We start from the raw sequence: 16,623 nt of genomic DNA on the forward strand, positions 1-16,623 counted from the left end.
AAGTGTGCTACAATTCGCTGTCTCCTCCATCCTTCTCCACCCTGGGTGTGCTCTGGGAACCTGTGGGTTGCTCCTCCGAAGTCTAGACAAGGCTGGCGGTGCTCACGGGAGCTGGCCAGGAGTGAAACGACCCTCACAGGGCTAAAAGCTCAGAGTGATTTTATGCAGAGAGTCACGAGTGGCTGATGCAGGGTCACGGTGGGGAGTGACAGGTAGAGGCAAATGCAAACTGTGGGCCACAAAAACTTGGCAGGTGAAGGACTTGGGCCCAACAAGTCTCTGGACCAAGCCAACCCTGGACCCTGAGGACCCCTGGCTGGACACCCCTCAGAAACTCTGATAGGGTCCCAAAGAGAAAGAGTGTGCAGGGCCAGGAGGGACAGGGGTCGGGGACAGCCACCCAAGCAAGGCAGTGGTGGCCCCAGGTCTGAAGGAGCATGCCCGGGGACCACTGGGAGAGGGCGGGTCTCAGCATTGCTAGAGCCAACACTGGTCCAGCTGGGCCAGTCTCTTTGAGTTGGGGATGGAGACTGTGTGTGTTTATGTGTGGTATGTACTTCTGAACACGTGTGGGCTTGGGTGCCCAGGGAGTGTAGGCGTGAGGGCCTGAGAAGGGGTGTGTATCCGTGTGGGTGTGATTGTGTGTGTGGGAGCATAAGCATGAGCTCTTGTGCCTAATGATGTGCAGGACTGTATTTGTGTAAGCACGCCTATGTGTGTGCGTGCACGTGCATGCACGTGCATGGCTGTGTTGAGGAGGATGCAAATGTAAATTAGAGGGTCCAGGTTTGAGCGTGACGGCAGCCAGGCAGGAAACCCGGTGACCAGTCAATCTGTTTACCAAAAAAGATTCTGGTAATTTTTCTTAAATGCCATCCTCTCTGACCATGCTTTAAAAAGTGCTTCCTTTACCATCTCTACCACTTCCTTCTCCTCTTCTGTGTCCTGGACTCCTCTGCACCCCAAGGCAGGTCTTCCCGGACCCCAAGCTGTAGTGCAGAGCCCTGCCTCAAGCAGGGGGAGCCTGGGCAGGGGCGGGAGGGATTTGGAGAGAGGAAGGGCCAGCTGGGGACGGGGCGGAGACGTACTGGGAGGAGGGGGTGGGGCCAGACCAGAGCCGTACCCAGAGGAGAGGGGTGCCATGGCTTTGAGGCTGTTGGGGTTTCGGATCATCTTGTCCAGCGTGTTGACGATCTGGCCAAACTTAGGCCGGTGGTTGCGGTCCTTCTGCCAGCAGTCCAGCATGAGCTGGTGCAGGGCGCTTGGGCAGTCCATGGGGGGTGGCAGCCGATAGTCCTGCTCGATGGCATTGATTACCTGGGAACGACACAGGGCCAGAGTGGGGTGGGGCGGGTGGGATAAAAAGCATCTGCCTCTGACCTGACCCATCCCCCCGCCCTCCATAGCGCAGGACAGACCTATTTGGTTGCCATGGTAACTGCCTCTGCCTCCTGGATGCAGCCCCAGGGATGGGCCTCACCTGGGTTCCCACCATCTATGGCCTTAGTCTGACCCGGGGTCTGTGTGCGGGCCCCCTCTCCCAATCTCGGGAAAACCGGCACCCTGAGATAACTTTTGCCTCAGGGTTTACCAGGTTGACCCTCCTGTGGACCACTTTTCCCCTCCCTTTTCTGAGCCTCCTCCTGGCTTTGATGGCCCTGAGGACTCCTCTCTCTGGCCCTTCACCCCAGGGTGACAACAACTCTTGTTTTCAGTGCCATTTACTGCTCCAGGTGAGAGATGTGTCTCAGGCCAGGCCCCTCAGCATGGCTGCACAGGGCCCCACCTGGCTCCTCTGTCAGGAAAAGGAGCTCAAACGCCTCTCTCTAATCTGTCCTGCCACTAGGCCCAGATTCACCTTCCCCAGATGGACTGTGGGTCACCCCTCCTGTTCAAGAAGCTTCTTCAAGTCCTTCCTGTTCTGTGTCATTGCAAATCAAAATTTGTTGGGTTGGCTTTCAAATGCCCCATTATTGAACCTTATCATCCTTTCTGACCACATTTCTACTGCTCCCCAGCACGATCACTTAGCATCCCACCTTTGGGCCTTTGCACAGCTATTCTGCCCATTCGAAGCCCTCACGTCTCCAAGTCCTACTGCTGTGTGTGTTCCCCCTGTCCTGGGAAGACTTCCTGACTGACCTTTCTCACGTGGCCCTTGACTCAACACCTACAGGACTCGACACCTGCCTTCTCCAATTTAGCGCCTGATTGTAAAGTTCCTGATAATAACAACTGGTTCCTGGAATAATTGTCTTGCCCCCCACTTATGTGGAAAACACCTCAGGGGCAGATATGGTCTCATTTGGGGTTGGCCACCAGGTGAACGCATCTTGAAGATTTGCTAAATTGTGGATGTGTCGGCCTTTCCTACTCTTGACCCCTGGAGAGTCCAGAATCCTGTGCAGACATTCGAATCAGCCAACATTGGGCTGGACCCAGCCCCCTTGGAAACTTACGTCTTGGTTGGTCATGTCCCAGTAGGGTCGTTCCCCGTAGGACATCACCTCCCACATGACGATACCATAGCTCCATACATCACTGGCTGAAGTGAACTTCCGGTACTGGATGGCTTCCGGGGCCGTCCAGCGGATGGGGATCTTCCCACCCTGAGGAACAGAATGAGGAGGGTTAATGGGTGGGAGGCTGATCCATCTGGCCTCTACTCTCAGTACTACTCTTCATCCTATGTCCCGTGCTGTACCAATCCCCATGAAGCACCTCATTCTTTCTCGAACTCACCATGCTGCTTCAGGCCTTGGCAATTTGCACATGCTGCTGCCCCCTTCATGAAATGCCTTTTCTCACTCTACCATCTGGAAACCTCTTCTCATCCTTTAAGTATCTCTGAAAATCGTTCCCTAAGTCCCAAAAAGTTACTCACTCTTTTTAATCCTACAACTGTGTCCCATATCTCTCCATCAAGGAGGCACTTCTAGAGAGCAATACTCAAATCATTTGCCTGTGTGCTTGGCTCTTCTTGTACTATTTCTGAGCTCTTTGGGCAGGGGCTGTGTCTTATTCCTTTCTGTTTAAAACTCTTCAGCAGGAAAGAGTCCTGAGCTTAGGCATCAGGGACTGCAAGATCAGCCCTGCTTGCCTCTCCCGAGTTACTGCCCACCGCCTTCCTGCTTACAGTCTGTGTTCTAGTCACATCTGGCCTTGAGAACATGGCATCTGACAACCTTTCACTGGCCCTTCAGCTTTCAGCTCAGATATCACCCCCCTCTTAGTAGGGGTCTCCCAAGACAGGAGTCCTGACTTATAGCTCTGTTAGTCCATGTTTCTCTGCACATCTGTGTCCCCGGACAGCCTATGAGCTCCAAGGCGGCAGAGACTGTGGGTGTCTCTATGTCTCCAGGGCCCAGCGCGGTGCTTGCATGAGCAGGTGTCGGTGAAAATGTATTGAAGGGAGAGATGGACATCTATGCCCTCTTGCCTGGTACTGCGACCCCACTGTTCTCTGCTTCCATCTTACCAGCGCACTGGTGTAGGTGGGGTCTGAGGTATCATCCTCCAGAAAGCGTGAGAGCCCAAAGTCAGACACCTTGCAGACCAGGTTGCTGTTGACGAGGATGTTGCGAGCGGCCAGGTCGCGGTGGACGTAGTTCATGTCTGCCAGATACTTCATGCCGGCCGCGATGCCCCGCAGCATGCCCACCAGCTGGATGACTGTGAACTGCCCATCATTTTGCTTTGGGAGAAGTGGAGAAAACATACAGTAAATGGAAGGGCATGAATCAGAGCTCTGGATCATCCACACAATGGAAAACCAGGGCAGGACCCTGCCACCCTGGCCTCGTGCTCGCTGTGGGAAGGATTCAGATGCTTGCAGCGGGTGGAGGCTTAGAGAGGCCCATGAGAGGTCAATTTCAGGGTGGTGGAAAGAACATGGGCTTTGGAGTAGACATAGCTGGTCTGACGCTGGCTCTATCCTTTGCTGGCCGTGCAACCTTGGACAAGCGATCTGACTTCTTTAGTCTGTTTCTCCATCTGTGAGTTAAATGGGGATAAGTTATACCCACCTCCCAGGGCTGTCTGAGTTAAATAAGAAGGTGCATGGAAGGTGCCTGGCACATACTAGATGCTCAATAAATGTTTGTTAAATGGCAACTAGTCTAGCAGCATGCTTCTGTGCTCTTTGTCCAGCTGGTTGACTGTGATCTGGGAGGATCCGGAAACTTTCCTCTCTTGACTTTGTGCTCTGGACTCCATCCCTCAGCACATAGAGCTTTGGAGAAATCCAAAATCTGGTGAAACCCTGGGCCAGGATTCAAGAGACCTGGTTCCAGTCGTGGCTCTCACTTTGACCCTCTAGGTAAGCTTGGGCAAACTCTACCTGTCTTGGAGCCTCACTTTTCTCTTGTGCATAATGAGAAAGCTGGCTAAGAGCATAGATGGTAACAGATTTCAGGCTGTATGCCAACTCTGACTGACTGGTTGTGGTTTCCTAGATCGAAAAGGATTCTGAGATGGCTTCCTGGTTTAGTGGGACAGAGTTCTGGGCTTGATTAGCGATGCTTGCCACGGGGAAGGGAATGGAAAGAGGCAGCCTGCAAGCCATTCCTGACTTAGATCTTTCCCAAGACCCCATCAGGCTTTGACGCCATGAAGCTATGTCCACCGCTCCTTTTCCTCCCCATCCATGGGCCCCTGGCACTCTTGGCTTCCCCTACCCGGAGGAAGGAGTCCAGGGAGCCGTTCTCCATGAACTCAGTGATGATCATCACAGGCGTGCTCTTGGTAACAACACCCTCCAGGTGGATGACGTTGGGGTGGTCAAACTGGCCCATGATGGAGGCCTCGCTCAGGAAGTCCCGGCGCTGCTTCTCAGTATAGCCTGACTTGAGTGTCTTGATGGCTACAAAGATCTCTCTCTTGCCTGGTAGTTTTAGGTGGCCACTGCATACCTCGCCGAACTCCCCTAGGACACACACACCGAGAGAGGCAGGATGTCACTTGCCAGGTGGAAGTGCCATCTCCCACTCCTTGTAGCCTCCACTCCTGGGTCCTGAAGGACCTTTTTCTCCCCAGTGGTCAACTCATCGTCTTAGACAAAGAACCCCTTTGTAGAATGTGGGGACCCAGAAAGGTCCTAGCCACTACTAGGAGTAAGAGTAAACACTTCGCAGGTGTCCCATGGTATTTGGCTGGGCATGGGGTAAGGCTGTAGGGGAGGCCGGGGAGATGGAGAGAGGGACCTGGATGAATGGTGGGAAGAACAAAGCACTAGACTGAGTCCAGAGAATGGGGTTCTAGACCTAGTTCAATCTCTGACATGATATGCAAGCTCCTTCCCAGCCCCATGCCTCAGTTTCCTCATATGTCGATGAGGTGATTTTACTGTATGTCTTTGAGGACTTTTCTACCTTGGGTATTCTGAACCTTCAGGTCTTGGAGGATCCTCTGAGGTTCCTGCCCCACATCCTGCGCTCTGCCCCAAGAGTACTCCCCACTCATGGCTGAGGCCATGGTACCTGGGAGAGCACCAGCCACCTACCTGCTCCAATCACCTGCTCAATTTTGACACAGGAGATGTCAATTTCCTTGGCAAACTCCCGCACTGCCTCATTGGGGTCCTCATAGGTGAAAGGGTCGATGTAGATCTTCATGCCTGGGGTCACTGGGGGATAAGATCAGGCTTGGTCACATGCACAGACTCAAGATGTGGACAGATGGAAAGTCTAGAGCTGGTCCCTCTGTGGAGGGAAATACACTCCCATGTGGCCCCATAAGAACTAGGCAACCCTTTGCAGGTCACCTGACCTCTCTGGGCCTCAGTGAGCAGATGGGCATTGAGCTGAGTAGAAGGGTGAGGAGAGCAGAGAGCTCAGCAGAGAGAACAAATAGGTTCTAGCTCTTGTTCCAACTCTAACTGATTAGTAATGTCTTCCTAAAGGAGCTAAAGGACTGTCAGGATTGATTAGCAATGTCTGTTAAGGGTATGGGCATAAAAGGATAGATAGGTTTGTCACTCTTGTGTTAGAGAATCAGGGGGTGCAAAGTAAAGGAAGAGGAAGTCAAGAAGGAAGAGGGATTTGGAACAAAAATACAGAAAGAGCAGGCAATAGCCCATGTTCTTGGGAGTCTGCTAAGGAGACCTCCCTTTCTTTTAAGGCCTAATTTAAGCATCCTCTCCCTTTAGGAAACTTCCTGGCTGTCTCAGCTCTCCCAGGCAGGCCCCAGAGCCTGGAGGGCTGCCCACTCACCAGGGTCTGAGGACCCATGGTTTCTGGGTTCACTTCCCAGGTTCCTCACTAGCTAGGTCTTAAACCTTTCTAGATCTCAAATTCCCTGGTGATCAGTGTGAGGCTGGACACGTGGCCTATTAATTTGACTCTTGATTTGATGTACTTTTTTATTTGATGCAGAAATTAAGGATGTAACTTGGATGCCAAACACCTAATTCTGACCCTACCACTGAGCCAGCAAAACACTTGGAGGGAAGGGAAGGATGATCCATCCCACATTCTCCCTCCCATATAACTGGTCTTCTGCTGCCCAGGCCTCCCTCTGGCTTCCCCAGCAACTTGCCCACGTTCTCCCATTGCTCCAGGAGCCATGACTTTGGAGGCAGTAGCTCTAGGAGTAGGGAGCTGGAATTCCTGGGCCATAGTAAGGCTTGACTGGTTGGTGAGTGGGGCCATCAACCCTGCTCAGCTGTGTGACCTTGGACATGTTAGTTGACCACTCTCAGTGTCTATTTCAGACATTACAAGAATCTAAAGTTGGAACCTCTAACACGTGGGTTGGCAAACTGGCCCACTGACTATTTCATAAATAAAGTTTTATCGGAACACAGCTGCATGCATTTCTTTGCCTGTGGATGCTTTCACACTCCAGCGACTAAGTTGAATAGATACAATAGAGACCGTATGGCTATCAAAACCTAAAATATTTACTCTCTGGTCCTTTACAGAAAAGTCTGTCAGCTGCTGCTCTAATACATTAGCTTTATTTTGGATTATTTGTGTGGGTGTTTGTCTAGCCCTTCATTTTATTTATTATTTAAAAGATTTTATTTTCGAGTAATCTCCACCCGCAACGTGGGGCTTGAACAAAGCTCTGCACACAATATGCACTCAATGTCTATAGGGCTGAGAAGAATCCAGGTGACAGAGATAAAAGAAGAATGATTGCAGCTACCACTGACCGAACCCTTGTGCCCAACACTGGGTCAGGCTCTTTATATGCATTATCTCATCTGCACCCAACAACTCTTGGAGGAAGGGAATCATTATTCTCATTTCACGCATGAGGGAACTGCAGCTCAGAAAGCCTAAGTCATCTGCCCGGGGCCACACCGCTAGCAAATGGCACAGCCAGGACTTGAATCCAGGTCTGTCAGACGTGAGCCTAGGGCCAATACTCTTAATCATCACGCTCATGGCCTCCTGCATGCAATCCAACCAGATCTGGCCCAGGCCTCCTCCTCCTGGACTGTTCAGCCATGACTCCTTCCCCAATCAGCACTCCTCAGAGTGGGGACATCAGTTCCTGGGAGATGCTCCTTCTCGCTCAAACTCAGTGCCTGCTCTGTGGTTCTTGGTGACTTACTTTCAGCCTCCCTCCAACAGGATTGAGGGAAACCTTTTCTGTCAGGCCAGCTGCAGAGGGAGGACAGGAAGAGGTCAGCCCCGGGAGCTAAGGAGAAGTGCAGCAGGAACTCAAAGCTAACTCGGGCACTGCCCACCGATCAGATGTCATCCCTAAGCCTTGGCCCGGAGGGCTCTCTGTTGCTTGCAGAACTAAGGCAAGTGCCCTCACCTGGCATGCCAAGCTCTCCGTGTTGGGCCCCAACTACAGCTCCCTGCCCCTCTGTATGCCAGCAAAAAGAATTATTTACCCAGAGGTCCCAGACACACCTTATAATTTCTTGCCTCTGTGTTTTGTTCTTGGGGTTACCTCCACCTGCAATACCCTTCTCTTCCTCTCTGTGTCCAGATCAAATGCCACCTCCTCTGTGAAGCTTGCCTGGATCCTTCCAGGGGAGATCCATGCTTTCTTTTTAGGCTCTGAAGCCCTGTCTCTGAACCCACTTATATGGCCCTCCTATCTTGTATTAAGTCTCCCAGATACGCATGCCCACAGCCTCCTGCCACCCCTTTCTGGAACACTGCTGCCTGTGAGGACTTGCTTTCCACTCTCTCCCTCAGGGGGATGGAGGCCATGTCTGTCTAGTTTGTGCTAGACCCTGGCACATAGAGGTGCTCACGAAATGCTTATTGAAAGAGTAATAGCATTACCTACTGGAATGTCCTCTTTTTCTCTTTCTGCCTGTTTGGGATCATGAATACCTTTGAGAATCTGACAGAAGCTATGAATCTGCTCCTTGGAAAATTATTCACCTGTGTCACACTCCCAGATTCAGCATATAATTTTGGAATGTTCACGGGCCCGTGAAGCTCTTGGGGTCTGTGAACCCCAAGTTACGAGCCCTTGCTCTAGAATGTTTTCTCTGGAGTACACATGTGAAGTGTAGATACTTATTGAATGTATGGCTCTGAGCTGTCCCTGCTTCTATGACCCTCTGGTTTCATCTCCTCATTAATAACACAATCTGCTCACAATTCAGTGTGGATTTGCCAGGTAGCAGGCCCTCGTAGCAGGTCTAGGTACTCTACAGGTATCTATCCAATTAACCCTCCTGAAAACCCTACCAGGTAAATGCTATTATTAGCCTGAGCCTTACGAAATTGTTAGTATTTGACTGTTTCTGACCTACAAAACGGGCAATTTCATTTGGCCAAACCTAATATTATCCCCGTTGTTTGGAGGAGGACACTGTGGGATAAGAAAGGTTAGATGACCTGCCCAAGGGGACATGGACAGAGCTGATAACTGGCACATGAGGGGTTTGAATCCAGGTCATGTGGCTGTGAGTCTACACTTTCAACTGCTTCCCCATCCTGTATCCTGGAATGGAAGCGGAGCTCCTTGCGGCCGAGCCTTGCTCAAGGCCCGGCCCCCAGGACGGTATTTGCTGCACTGAAGCTGGATGAGGATCTCTGGAGTCAGAGTCTTCAGAAAATACTGAGCTGTTGTTTGGATGACTTACGACTGTCAGGGCCACTACCTGCTGTCCTGAACCCAAAGGGGAAATTCAGGGAGAAGGAGGCAGGAGGAACCAGACATTCAGAGACCTGGTTTGAATTCTGGATCTGCCAGTAATAATAATCATAAATAAGCTCCTTTATGAGTTTGAATTGAGGATCAACCACAGTATTGATACTGCTGTGTGCCCTTGGGCAAATTACTTAACCTCTCTGTGCTTCACTTTTTTCCATATCTACAGTGGAGCTCATAAACAGCACCTACAAGGTGCTGGTCTAGGTACTTAACTGCAAGGATTAAATGAGAATCTTTTTAAAGGGCTTAGTATAGTAGTTGGCAAATAGAAAACACTGAATAATTGTTACCTGCTATAGAGAAGAGTTGGCTATTATTAAATATTATTAGGAAGCACTTTCATATCCATTAATCCATTTAATCCTCACAATTCTGTGAAAGAAGCATCATTCTGGCTACTTCCCATGTAAAGATGCCAAGGTTCAGAGAGGCTCGATGACTTCCCCAAGGTCACTGCCCAGTGGTGGAGCAGGGATGAGAAACCAGGTTGGTCCCTCTGGGTCACACCCAGGTACCATAGACCTTGGTCCTCACTCAGCACCTGCTGAATGATGGGACACATGAGCCGGTGAGGGTGACTTCAAGCCAGCCACGCACATCTCCAGGCCTCAGCTTCCTTCTCTGTCCCGGCCACACAGGGTTGCTGGTGGGTGTGGGACCACAGGGCTGGTAGTGCTTTGAAAAAACCAAGGCCCTTTCTTAGATGCAGGGAGTAGGAGCTTGAGCTTTAGAATGTGTTGATCCATGAACAAATCCTGGGCTCTATTTTAAAAATAAATCCCTGCTGTCCCCTGTTTCCTTGTTAGTGACTCACACGCTCAATAGTGATGCTCCCACATGGCTCCAGGTGACAGAGCATGTGAGCCCACCTTTTTCCAGCTTAGTCGGGTGTGGACAGCACGGCGTGGCGAGGAGTGTGGACCTCAGCTCCGGCCCTGAGCTGCTGTGTGACCTCTCTGGGCCTCAGTTCCCTCATACTCAATTATATTACAAGGATAATTATAAGGATTAAATGAACAAATGCACGTAAAGCATTAAAAGAGTTCTGGGCACACCGAACACCCTCAATACAGTTAGCTCTAACTATAACCATGATTTCATTACTTGGGGAATAAGAGGGGGTGACGTAATTTATGACTTTTACTTTTAATGTACAGGCGATTTCTAATTTTGGTGTAGTTAAATTGTTCTGCCTTTTTCTTGTGAGCCTTCCATTGCTTTTAGGCTTAGAATATCAGTGAAATAGTTAGCTAAATTGTCTTCTGAAAATTTTAATGGTTTAATTATTTTTTACATTTATTGTCTAAAATGGTTTTTTAAGCTCAGGAACATTTACTTCAAATTGACTGTTAACCCAGAGGCTCGATATCTAGAACTCCTTGACTCTGCTCTTTCTTGCACCCCCACATCCAGTCCTGCAGCAAATCTAGTACTTTTAGAACATGTCAGAATCCAGAATCTTCTCTGGATGATTCCAACAGCCACCTCACAGATCTCCCTGCTTCTGTCCTGCCTGGTGTCCTACAGCCCCTTCACTCCATTCTCCACACAGCAGCCAGAGAAGTCCTGTCAAAACTGTAACTCAGACTGTGTCAGTCTTTGGTTCAGAACCTTCTAGAGGTCCCCCATTCCACTCAGAATAAAAACCGAGGCCCTGCCATGGCTGACAAGGACCTGTATGCTGGGGCCCCTCATACCTGCCCCTCCTGCCTCCCCACTCTGCTCCAGTCACACTAGCCTCCTGGCTGTTCCTGAAACCTGCCAGGCACACTCCAGCCTCAGGGCCTTTGCACTGGCTCTTCCTTCTGCCTGGGAGGCTCTTCCCTCAGGTCTGTCCATGCAGCTCACTCCCACAGCTCGTTCGTGTCTTTGCTCAACTAAAACCCTCTCAGTGAGGCCGCCCCCAACTGCCCTATCTGAATAGGCAGTTCTATTGACCTTGCAATTCTCAGCCCATCACCCTGTTCTACTTTGCCTTTTGCCGTAGCACTTTCATCTTCTAGCACGCCATGTGCTTTTCTCATTTACGACCTGTATTTCTTTTGCTCCCCGGCCCTCTCACCAGAATCTAAGTTCCGCAAGCGTGGGGATATGTGGTTTGCTTACTTGTGTATCCCCAGCTCGCTAAAACAAGTGCCTGGCATACACAGCAGGTCACAAAGACTGTGTGACATGTGAAGGGCTATGCCGATGGCCTCTCTTACCCAGCGGCATCTCAGAAGCCCCAGGGTACCCCACTGGGTACAATTTGAGAAGCTATATCGGACCCATTTGGAATTCCCATTTGCTGAGCGAGTGGAAGAGAGGATGAAGGTTCTCCCTGCCCTCCTCCCCCCAGCCCGCCCCATGTCGGTTCTGCCAGGGTAAAATCGAGAGGAATCTATGCTCTGCTTCTGCCTCTGCTGGGCCCCTAGAGAGGGGCTGTCTGCTCTGGGTGTGCAGCTCCTGTGCCCCCAGTCCTGGCCTGGGATGGGATGGGACAGTGGGGGAAGTGGAGGCACTGGGTGGGGGGCAGTGGCTACCAGAGGGGTCACCAAAGAGGAGCGACAGGGCCTGCCACCTCCCGGGCCAAAGCCTGGGGTCCTCAGCATCTCATGCAACTCATGGATTTATTGTGAAAATAGGGATCTAGTGTCTGCTAAGTGCCGGGCAGCGTGCTGGTGTTCGGGGGCACAGGTGAGTGTCAGAGCCACTTTCATGTCTCCGGGTGCTCCCACCATAATGCTGCGGAGACAGGGACATGGCCATCACGATGCAGGCAGGTAAGGGGGGCGCTGTGCAAGCACAGACGGGGCCCTAAAGCCAGGGTGGGGTGGGGGTCAGGGGAGGCTGCTCAGAGCGGTTTGTATGTGCTGCGGCTGAGGGAGAGGCAGTTACACGGGTAAAGAGAAGGCGGGTGATGCTCGGGGCAGAGGGGACGGCAGGTGCAGAGGCCAAGAGGGCAGAGTGAGCTTGTCCCGTTCAGGGAACAGCTTGACGTTGAGTCTGGCTGCAGCAAGATGGGAGGCAGTGGAAGGAGGCTGGAGAGGTTGCCGGGGAACTGACAAGCAAAGGGCCCGGGGTGCCGGCCCTGCTGGGGTGTACATACTGTGGCCACTGGTGTAGTGCTGCAGCTTGTCCGTGTACTCCGAGTCAGCACGCTCAAACCCCCGTCTTCTGGAACAAGAGCAAAGGGCTGGAGCCACCTGGAAGCCCCGGGGAGCTGGGAGCCACAGTAGGTGATAGGGAGAGGGAGGGCAGGCCCTCAAAACCACACCCCTGCCAGAGGGCTCCCTGCCTTCCCCTGGCCTAGCAGCCTCACCCTTCCTGGCCACTACCCTCCCCCCCCATCCCTTCCCACCTCTCCAAATCCAGGCTCACCATTGCCCCATCCCCTCTTCAGCCAAGCCCTTTTCAAAGTCATCTCTCATGGCCCCAGAAATCCCAGGGCTTCTGTCCATCTGACCTTAGGGCCCTGTCTGATCTAAGGAAGAAGAGCATTCCTTCATGCTGAAGTATTAGGGTCTCTATGTGCCACCTCCATGAACAGTGGGCTTGTCAAGGCAACTCTAGCCCAAAGGGATGGACTGGAGCTAATGGTGGCCAAGTAGGTGGGAGAGTATCCGGGCCAGCCCAGGCCTCTCCCTGGCCCTGGGAATGATGGGAATATCACTTCGGCTCACAGACACCGTTCAGGAATGGTTGAATAGGTGGACAGCCAGGCCTGGACGGGGCTGGGGACACCCACCCACCTGTTGCACACGATGGCAATGACGACCACAGCAATGAGGAAGACCAGGCCAGCCGCCGAGGAGCCGATGATGAGTGGCAGCTTCTCCTGGATGCTTGTCTGGTACTCGGCTGGGGGAGAAAGCACGTGGATGTTGTCAGCCTGGCTCTGGGAGTCCTAACGCCTCCCCCCACCCCACCAGGCCTCCTGGGATCCCCAGACTCTGTTCCCACTCCTGAGAGAGCACCTGTCCCATGCCGAGATGGAGAACCAGCTGGGACACACTCACAGGTAACCTTGGACAAGTCCATGGACTGTCCAGCCCTTAGTTTCTCATCTATAAAATGGGCATAATACCTCAATGTCGGTATGAAAATCAACCATAATAAGAAGCTGACATACAGAGAGGCAGCTGTAAGCACAGACTCGGAGGTCAGACTCCTTGGGTCTGAGCCCCGGCAATGCCTTCCTGTCTGTGGTCTCTGGTGAAGTGACTTGCCTCTCTGCAGCTTAGTTTCCTCATCTGTAAAGTGGGGAGAAGAGTCCCCATCTCAGAGGCTGGTTGTATAAGCACTTAGAAGGACAGGTGGCAGGATAGTAACCACTCAGTAAATATGAACTATTATTGTTATTGAGCGTTTCATTTTTTTGGTCACTGTGCTAAATATGTTACGTATCTTGTTTGATTCTCAGAATCCTCCTATGATTCAGTGCCCACGATCACCCCATGTGCAGATGAGGGCACTGAGGTTTAGCGATGCCATGACTAGCTTGGGGTCACAGAGTTAGAAAGTGGCCAAAGCCAGCATGTGAACCCAGGTCTGTGTATGGGCTTAAATGAGATAATGCATAAAATGCACTCAGCATTGGCCCGGCTCTTCGAAACCACTCAGCACATTTTCAATGCCATCAACACCATCATTGTTTTTAATTTTATTATTATTACTTCTCGTTTGCTTCCATGACCAGACAAGAGCTTGTTGAAGTCAGGGACCGGGTAAGTTCTGGGTCCTTAGCACCAGCGCACATTTGCTGAGTTAATAAAGAAAGGATCTTGGGACAGTCCCCCACGCCCCAGGTCAATGACATCCATCCAACATGCAAGAGGGCCTAGAGAGGTGAAATTGCTGTCCACAAGGAGGTGGAGCTTTACAGAGGAGGTGCTGTTAGCGGTCCAGCAGAGACGGTGGAGTCATTAGGGAGGATGTTTGTGATGAGATGAGAGTTCATGGGTGTAGGAGCCTCTGAGATGTTCAGCTAGGCAAAGGCCAAGGCCCATGAGCAGTGGTTAAAGCAGACGCTAAGAGATGACGCTGGAGTCTGGTCATAAGTCAAGCTACCCTGGAGCTGGGCTGGTTGGTGAAAGGGCCGCTAGACTCACAGCAATGACAACTATGACCTCAACTACTATTCGGTGAACGCTAACTACGTGTGAGACCTAGTGCCAACCCTGGGCCAGGTTCTATATGTTTAGCCCCCATCTTTACACCATTTTGATAATGATGATGATGATAATGAGATAGTTGTCACCATCCCCATTTATAGATGAGAGAACTGAGACTCAGAGCTGCTCAGGGCCACACCGTTAGGGCTGAATCAGCACTGTAATTTCCATCTGTCCGGCATCAGAGCCCATGCTCTTAACTCTGCTGGTCCTCAGAGATTATTAGAGCAGGAAGGGTACTTAGAGACCATGGGGTCCCAGACTGGGAGCCACGCAGCATGTGGGCTGCAGCTTCCCCTTCTCTTGCCCAGGGCAGACATCACTAATCCATCCCAGCACTTCTTCCTGCTGAACTTCAGAATTCTTCTCAATCCAACTGCAAGTCACTGGAATAGCGCACGGGTGAAACAGGTGTGCTCTCAAAGACTGAACATGATGCTTTCAATTTGGAGATGAGAAAAATTTGGGCCAGGGGAGGGAAGTGACTTGCTCAGAGTGTCTCCGCAAGTCAGGGCTGAGCTCCTGACGGTCCTGCAAGAGGAAGCTGCCTGGCTGACAGGATGGCAACGGGGTAGTCCACGTGCTGTCCAGCCACGGACACCAGTGGACGGCTCGTTTCCGGCCAGCAGGGAGGGTTGACATCCAGAAGAGGGAGCGCCTTTTCTAATTTGTACAAAGGCACTTTGAAGGAACGGGGACCTTCAGGTTTATTCTGTTTGTGGAGCCGATGGCCTCCTCTTGCCCTCTGGACGTCGCTCACCTTCTGTCATGGTCTGGAAGTACATCTTGCCGCTGTAGCGCCCGTAGCCCGCCACGGTGCGTGCCCGCACCTGGAAGACATAGATGGCGCCGGCTTTGAGGCCCTGCACGGTGACCGTGTTGGTGGGGCTTTTTATGGCTGTGGCGTTGTACTCACTGAGCTCCTGCCGAGGAACAGAGAAGACTGTTAGCAAGGTGGTTGCCCACAGCGGGCCCAGAGCCCACTCCTGCCACTTGGGGCGGGTTTGGCCACTAAGATAAACATCTGTGGTTCCCAATTCTTCGCTCCCTCCCTGTAACAGAATTACACACCCATACTTTTTGCATGTGACTTCCCACAAAAGAAGGCAGAGTACGTTTCTCTGCCTCGTGGATGCCAAATTTATCCATGTGTCTTGCTTTGGTCCTTGGAACATTCTAGAGGACAGGATGCAAGTGGAGGCTTTACATGTGCTTGTTGAGCTGGCTTGGCCTCTTGTGCTCCTGCCTTAGGCCATGATGGGGCTGAACCTGGGTAACAGCTGGTTCCAGAGTGAGAAACATGTAGGGAAGACCTTGACCTAACTCCTAGGCTGAAACAGGGCCACCTCAGTTGACCCACAGACTCCAACCAATGAGCAAGAAAATCGGCGCTTAGAAGCCATTGTATTTCGGGGACTGTTTATTTTGCAGCATCATCCTCACTGATAGCTGATTAATGCACAGATGCTGAGTGGCCTAGACCCTGAGGTCTAGGCTGTGAGTTCTTGGAGACAGCAGGAAGAGGGCCTACCTTACCCACTTCTGCATCCCCCTCCCTGCCCCATGCCTTGATAGGTTACATGGAAGGACCCCTGTTCAGCCACAGTACACTTGAGTGAGGCAAGAATTAAGGCCCAGACGGGGAAAATGATGCTCAAGGTCATGCTTGAGCTTGTGGCTGCTTTGGCACTCAAAACCAGGCTCCTACATGGAGCTACCTCTAATGTCCAAGGCTTGAGTACCCAGGACCTAATGTTCCCTCCTTTGAGAGCTGCAGAATGCCAATTCTGACCTGAGGACTGCCCAGGGTGACCCAAGGAGTATGGGACAAGACAAAGCTGAGCTGCTGCAGCGGCAACAGAGCTGTGGTTGAGTTGGATGCAGGCGTCTGCCAGTCTATATGATGCTTGTGCAGACAGCGGTCAGCTACCCCCCAAACCATCCCCAAACACCCTCTTTGCACTAGGCCCTGGGGACTCCGAGGGACTCAGGTACGGGCGCTGGATTCAGAGAGCTCAGTTCAGAAACACAAACAGTGTGGAGACTTCAGCTCTTGGAGGAAGATCACGAACGCCTCTGAGAAGCTGATGAAAGCTATGAACCTCTGTGCAGAAAAATGCACACCTGATTGTGCATGCCGGTCACGTGCCCGTGTGCTGCACAGAGCCCTTGAAAACTCCCTTGAAACAATGAAATTCAGTGAGTGCAATGTCATTCTGGGCATCATAGCCTAGAGGTTCAGATCACAAATTGGAGCCCGACTTCCTGGGTTCAAGTCCTGACTCTTCTACTATCTTTGTGACCTTGGGGAGGTTTCTTAACCTCTCTTTGCCTCCTTTTC

General features: G+C 51.7%; 1 protein-coding gene across 3 annotated transcripts in view; it reads right to left on the reverse strand.

The window, feature by feature from the left end:
• EPHB2 (EPH receptor B2) overlaps positions 1 to 16,623 on the reverse strand; it is a 182,680-nt gene that overhangs the window by 1,285 nt on the left and 164,772 nt on the right. Inside the window, exons 7-14 of one of the 3 annotated variants that reach the window (XM_036093078.2) lie at positions 15,043 to 15,205; positions 12,861 to 12,969; positions 12,218 to 12,285; positions 5,501 to 5,623; positions 4,677 to 4,924; positions 3,479 to 3,694; positions 2,460 to 2,609; positions 1,124 to 1,317 (exon numbers count right to left, since the gene is read on the reverse strand). In XM_036093078.2, the coding sequence (XP_035948971.2) occupies positions 1,124 to 1,317; positions 2,460 to 2,609; positions 3,479 to 3,694; positions 4,677 to 4,924; positions 5,501 to 5,623; positions 12,218 to 12,285; positions 12,861 to 12,969; positions 15,043 to 15,205 (1,271 nt within the window). The remainder of the gene's footprint in view (positions 1 to 1,123; positions 1,318 to 2,459; positions 2,610 to 3,478; positions 3,695 to 4,676; positions 4,925 to 5,500; positions 5,624 to 12,217; positions 12,286 to 12,860; positions 12,970 to 15,042; positions 15,206 to 16,623) is intronic. The other 2 variants (XM_036093077.2, XM_036093079.2) reach the window with 2 other exon arrangements.

Source organism: Halichoerus grypus, chromosome 5, assembly GCF_964656455.1.
Source record: "Halichoerus grypus chromosome 5, mHalGry1.hap1.1, whole genome shotgun sequence".
NCBI classification, from domain to species: domain Eukaryota; kingdom Metazoa; phylum Chordata; class Mammalia; order Carnivora; family Phocidae; genus Halichoerus; species Halichoerus grypus.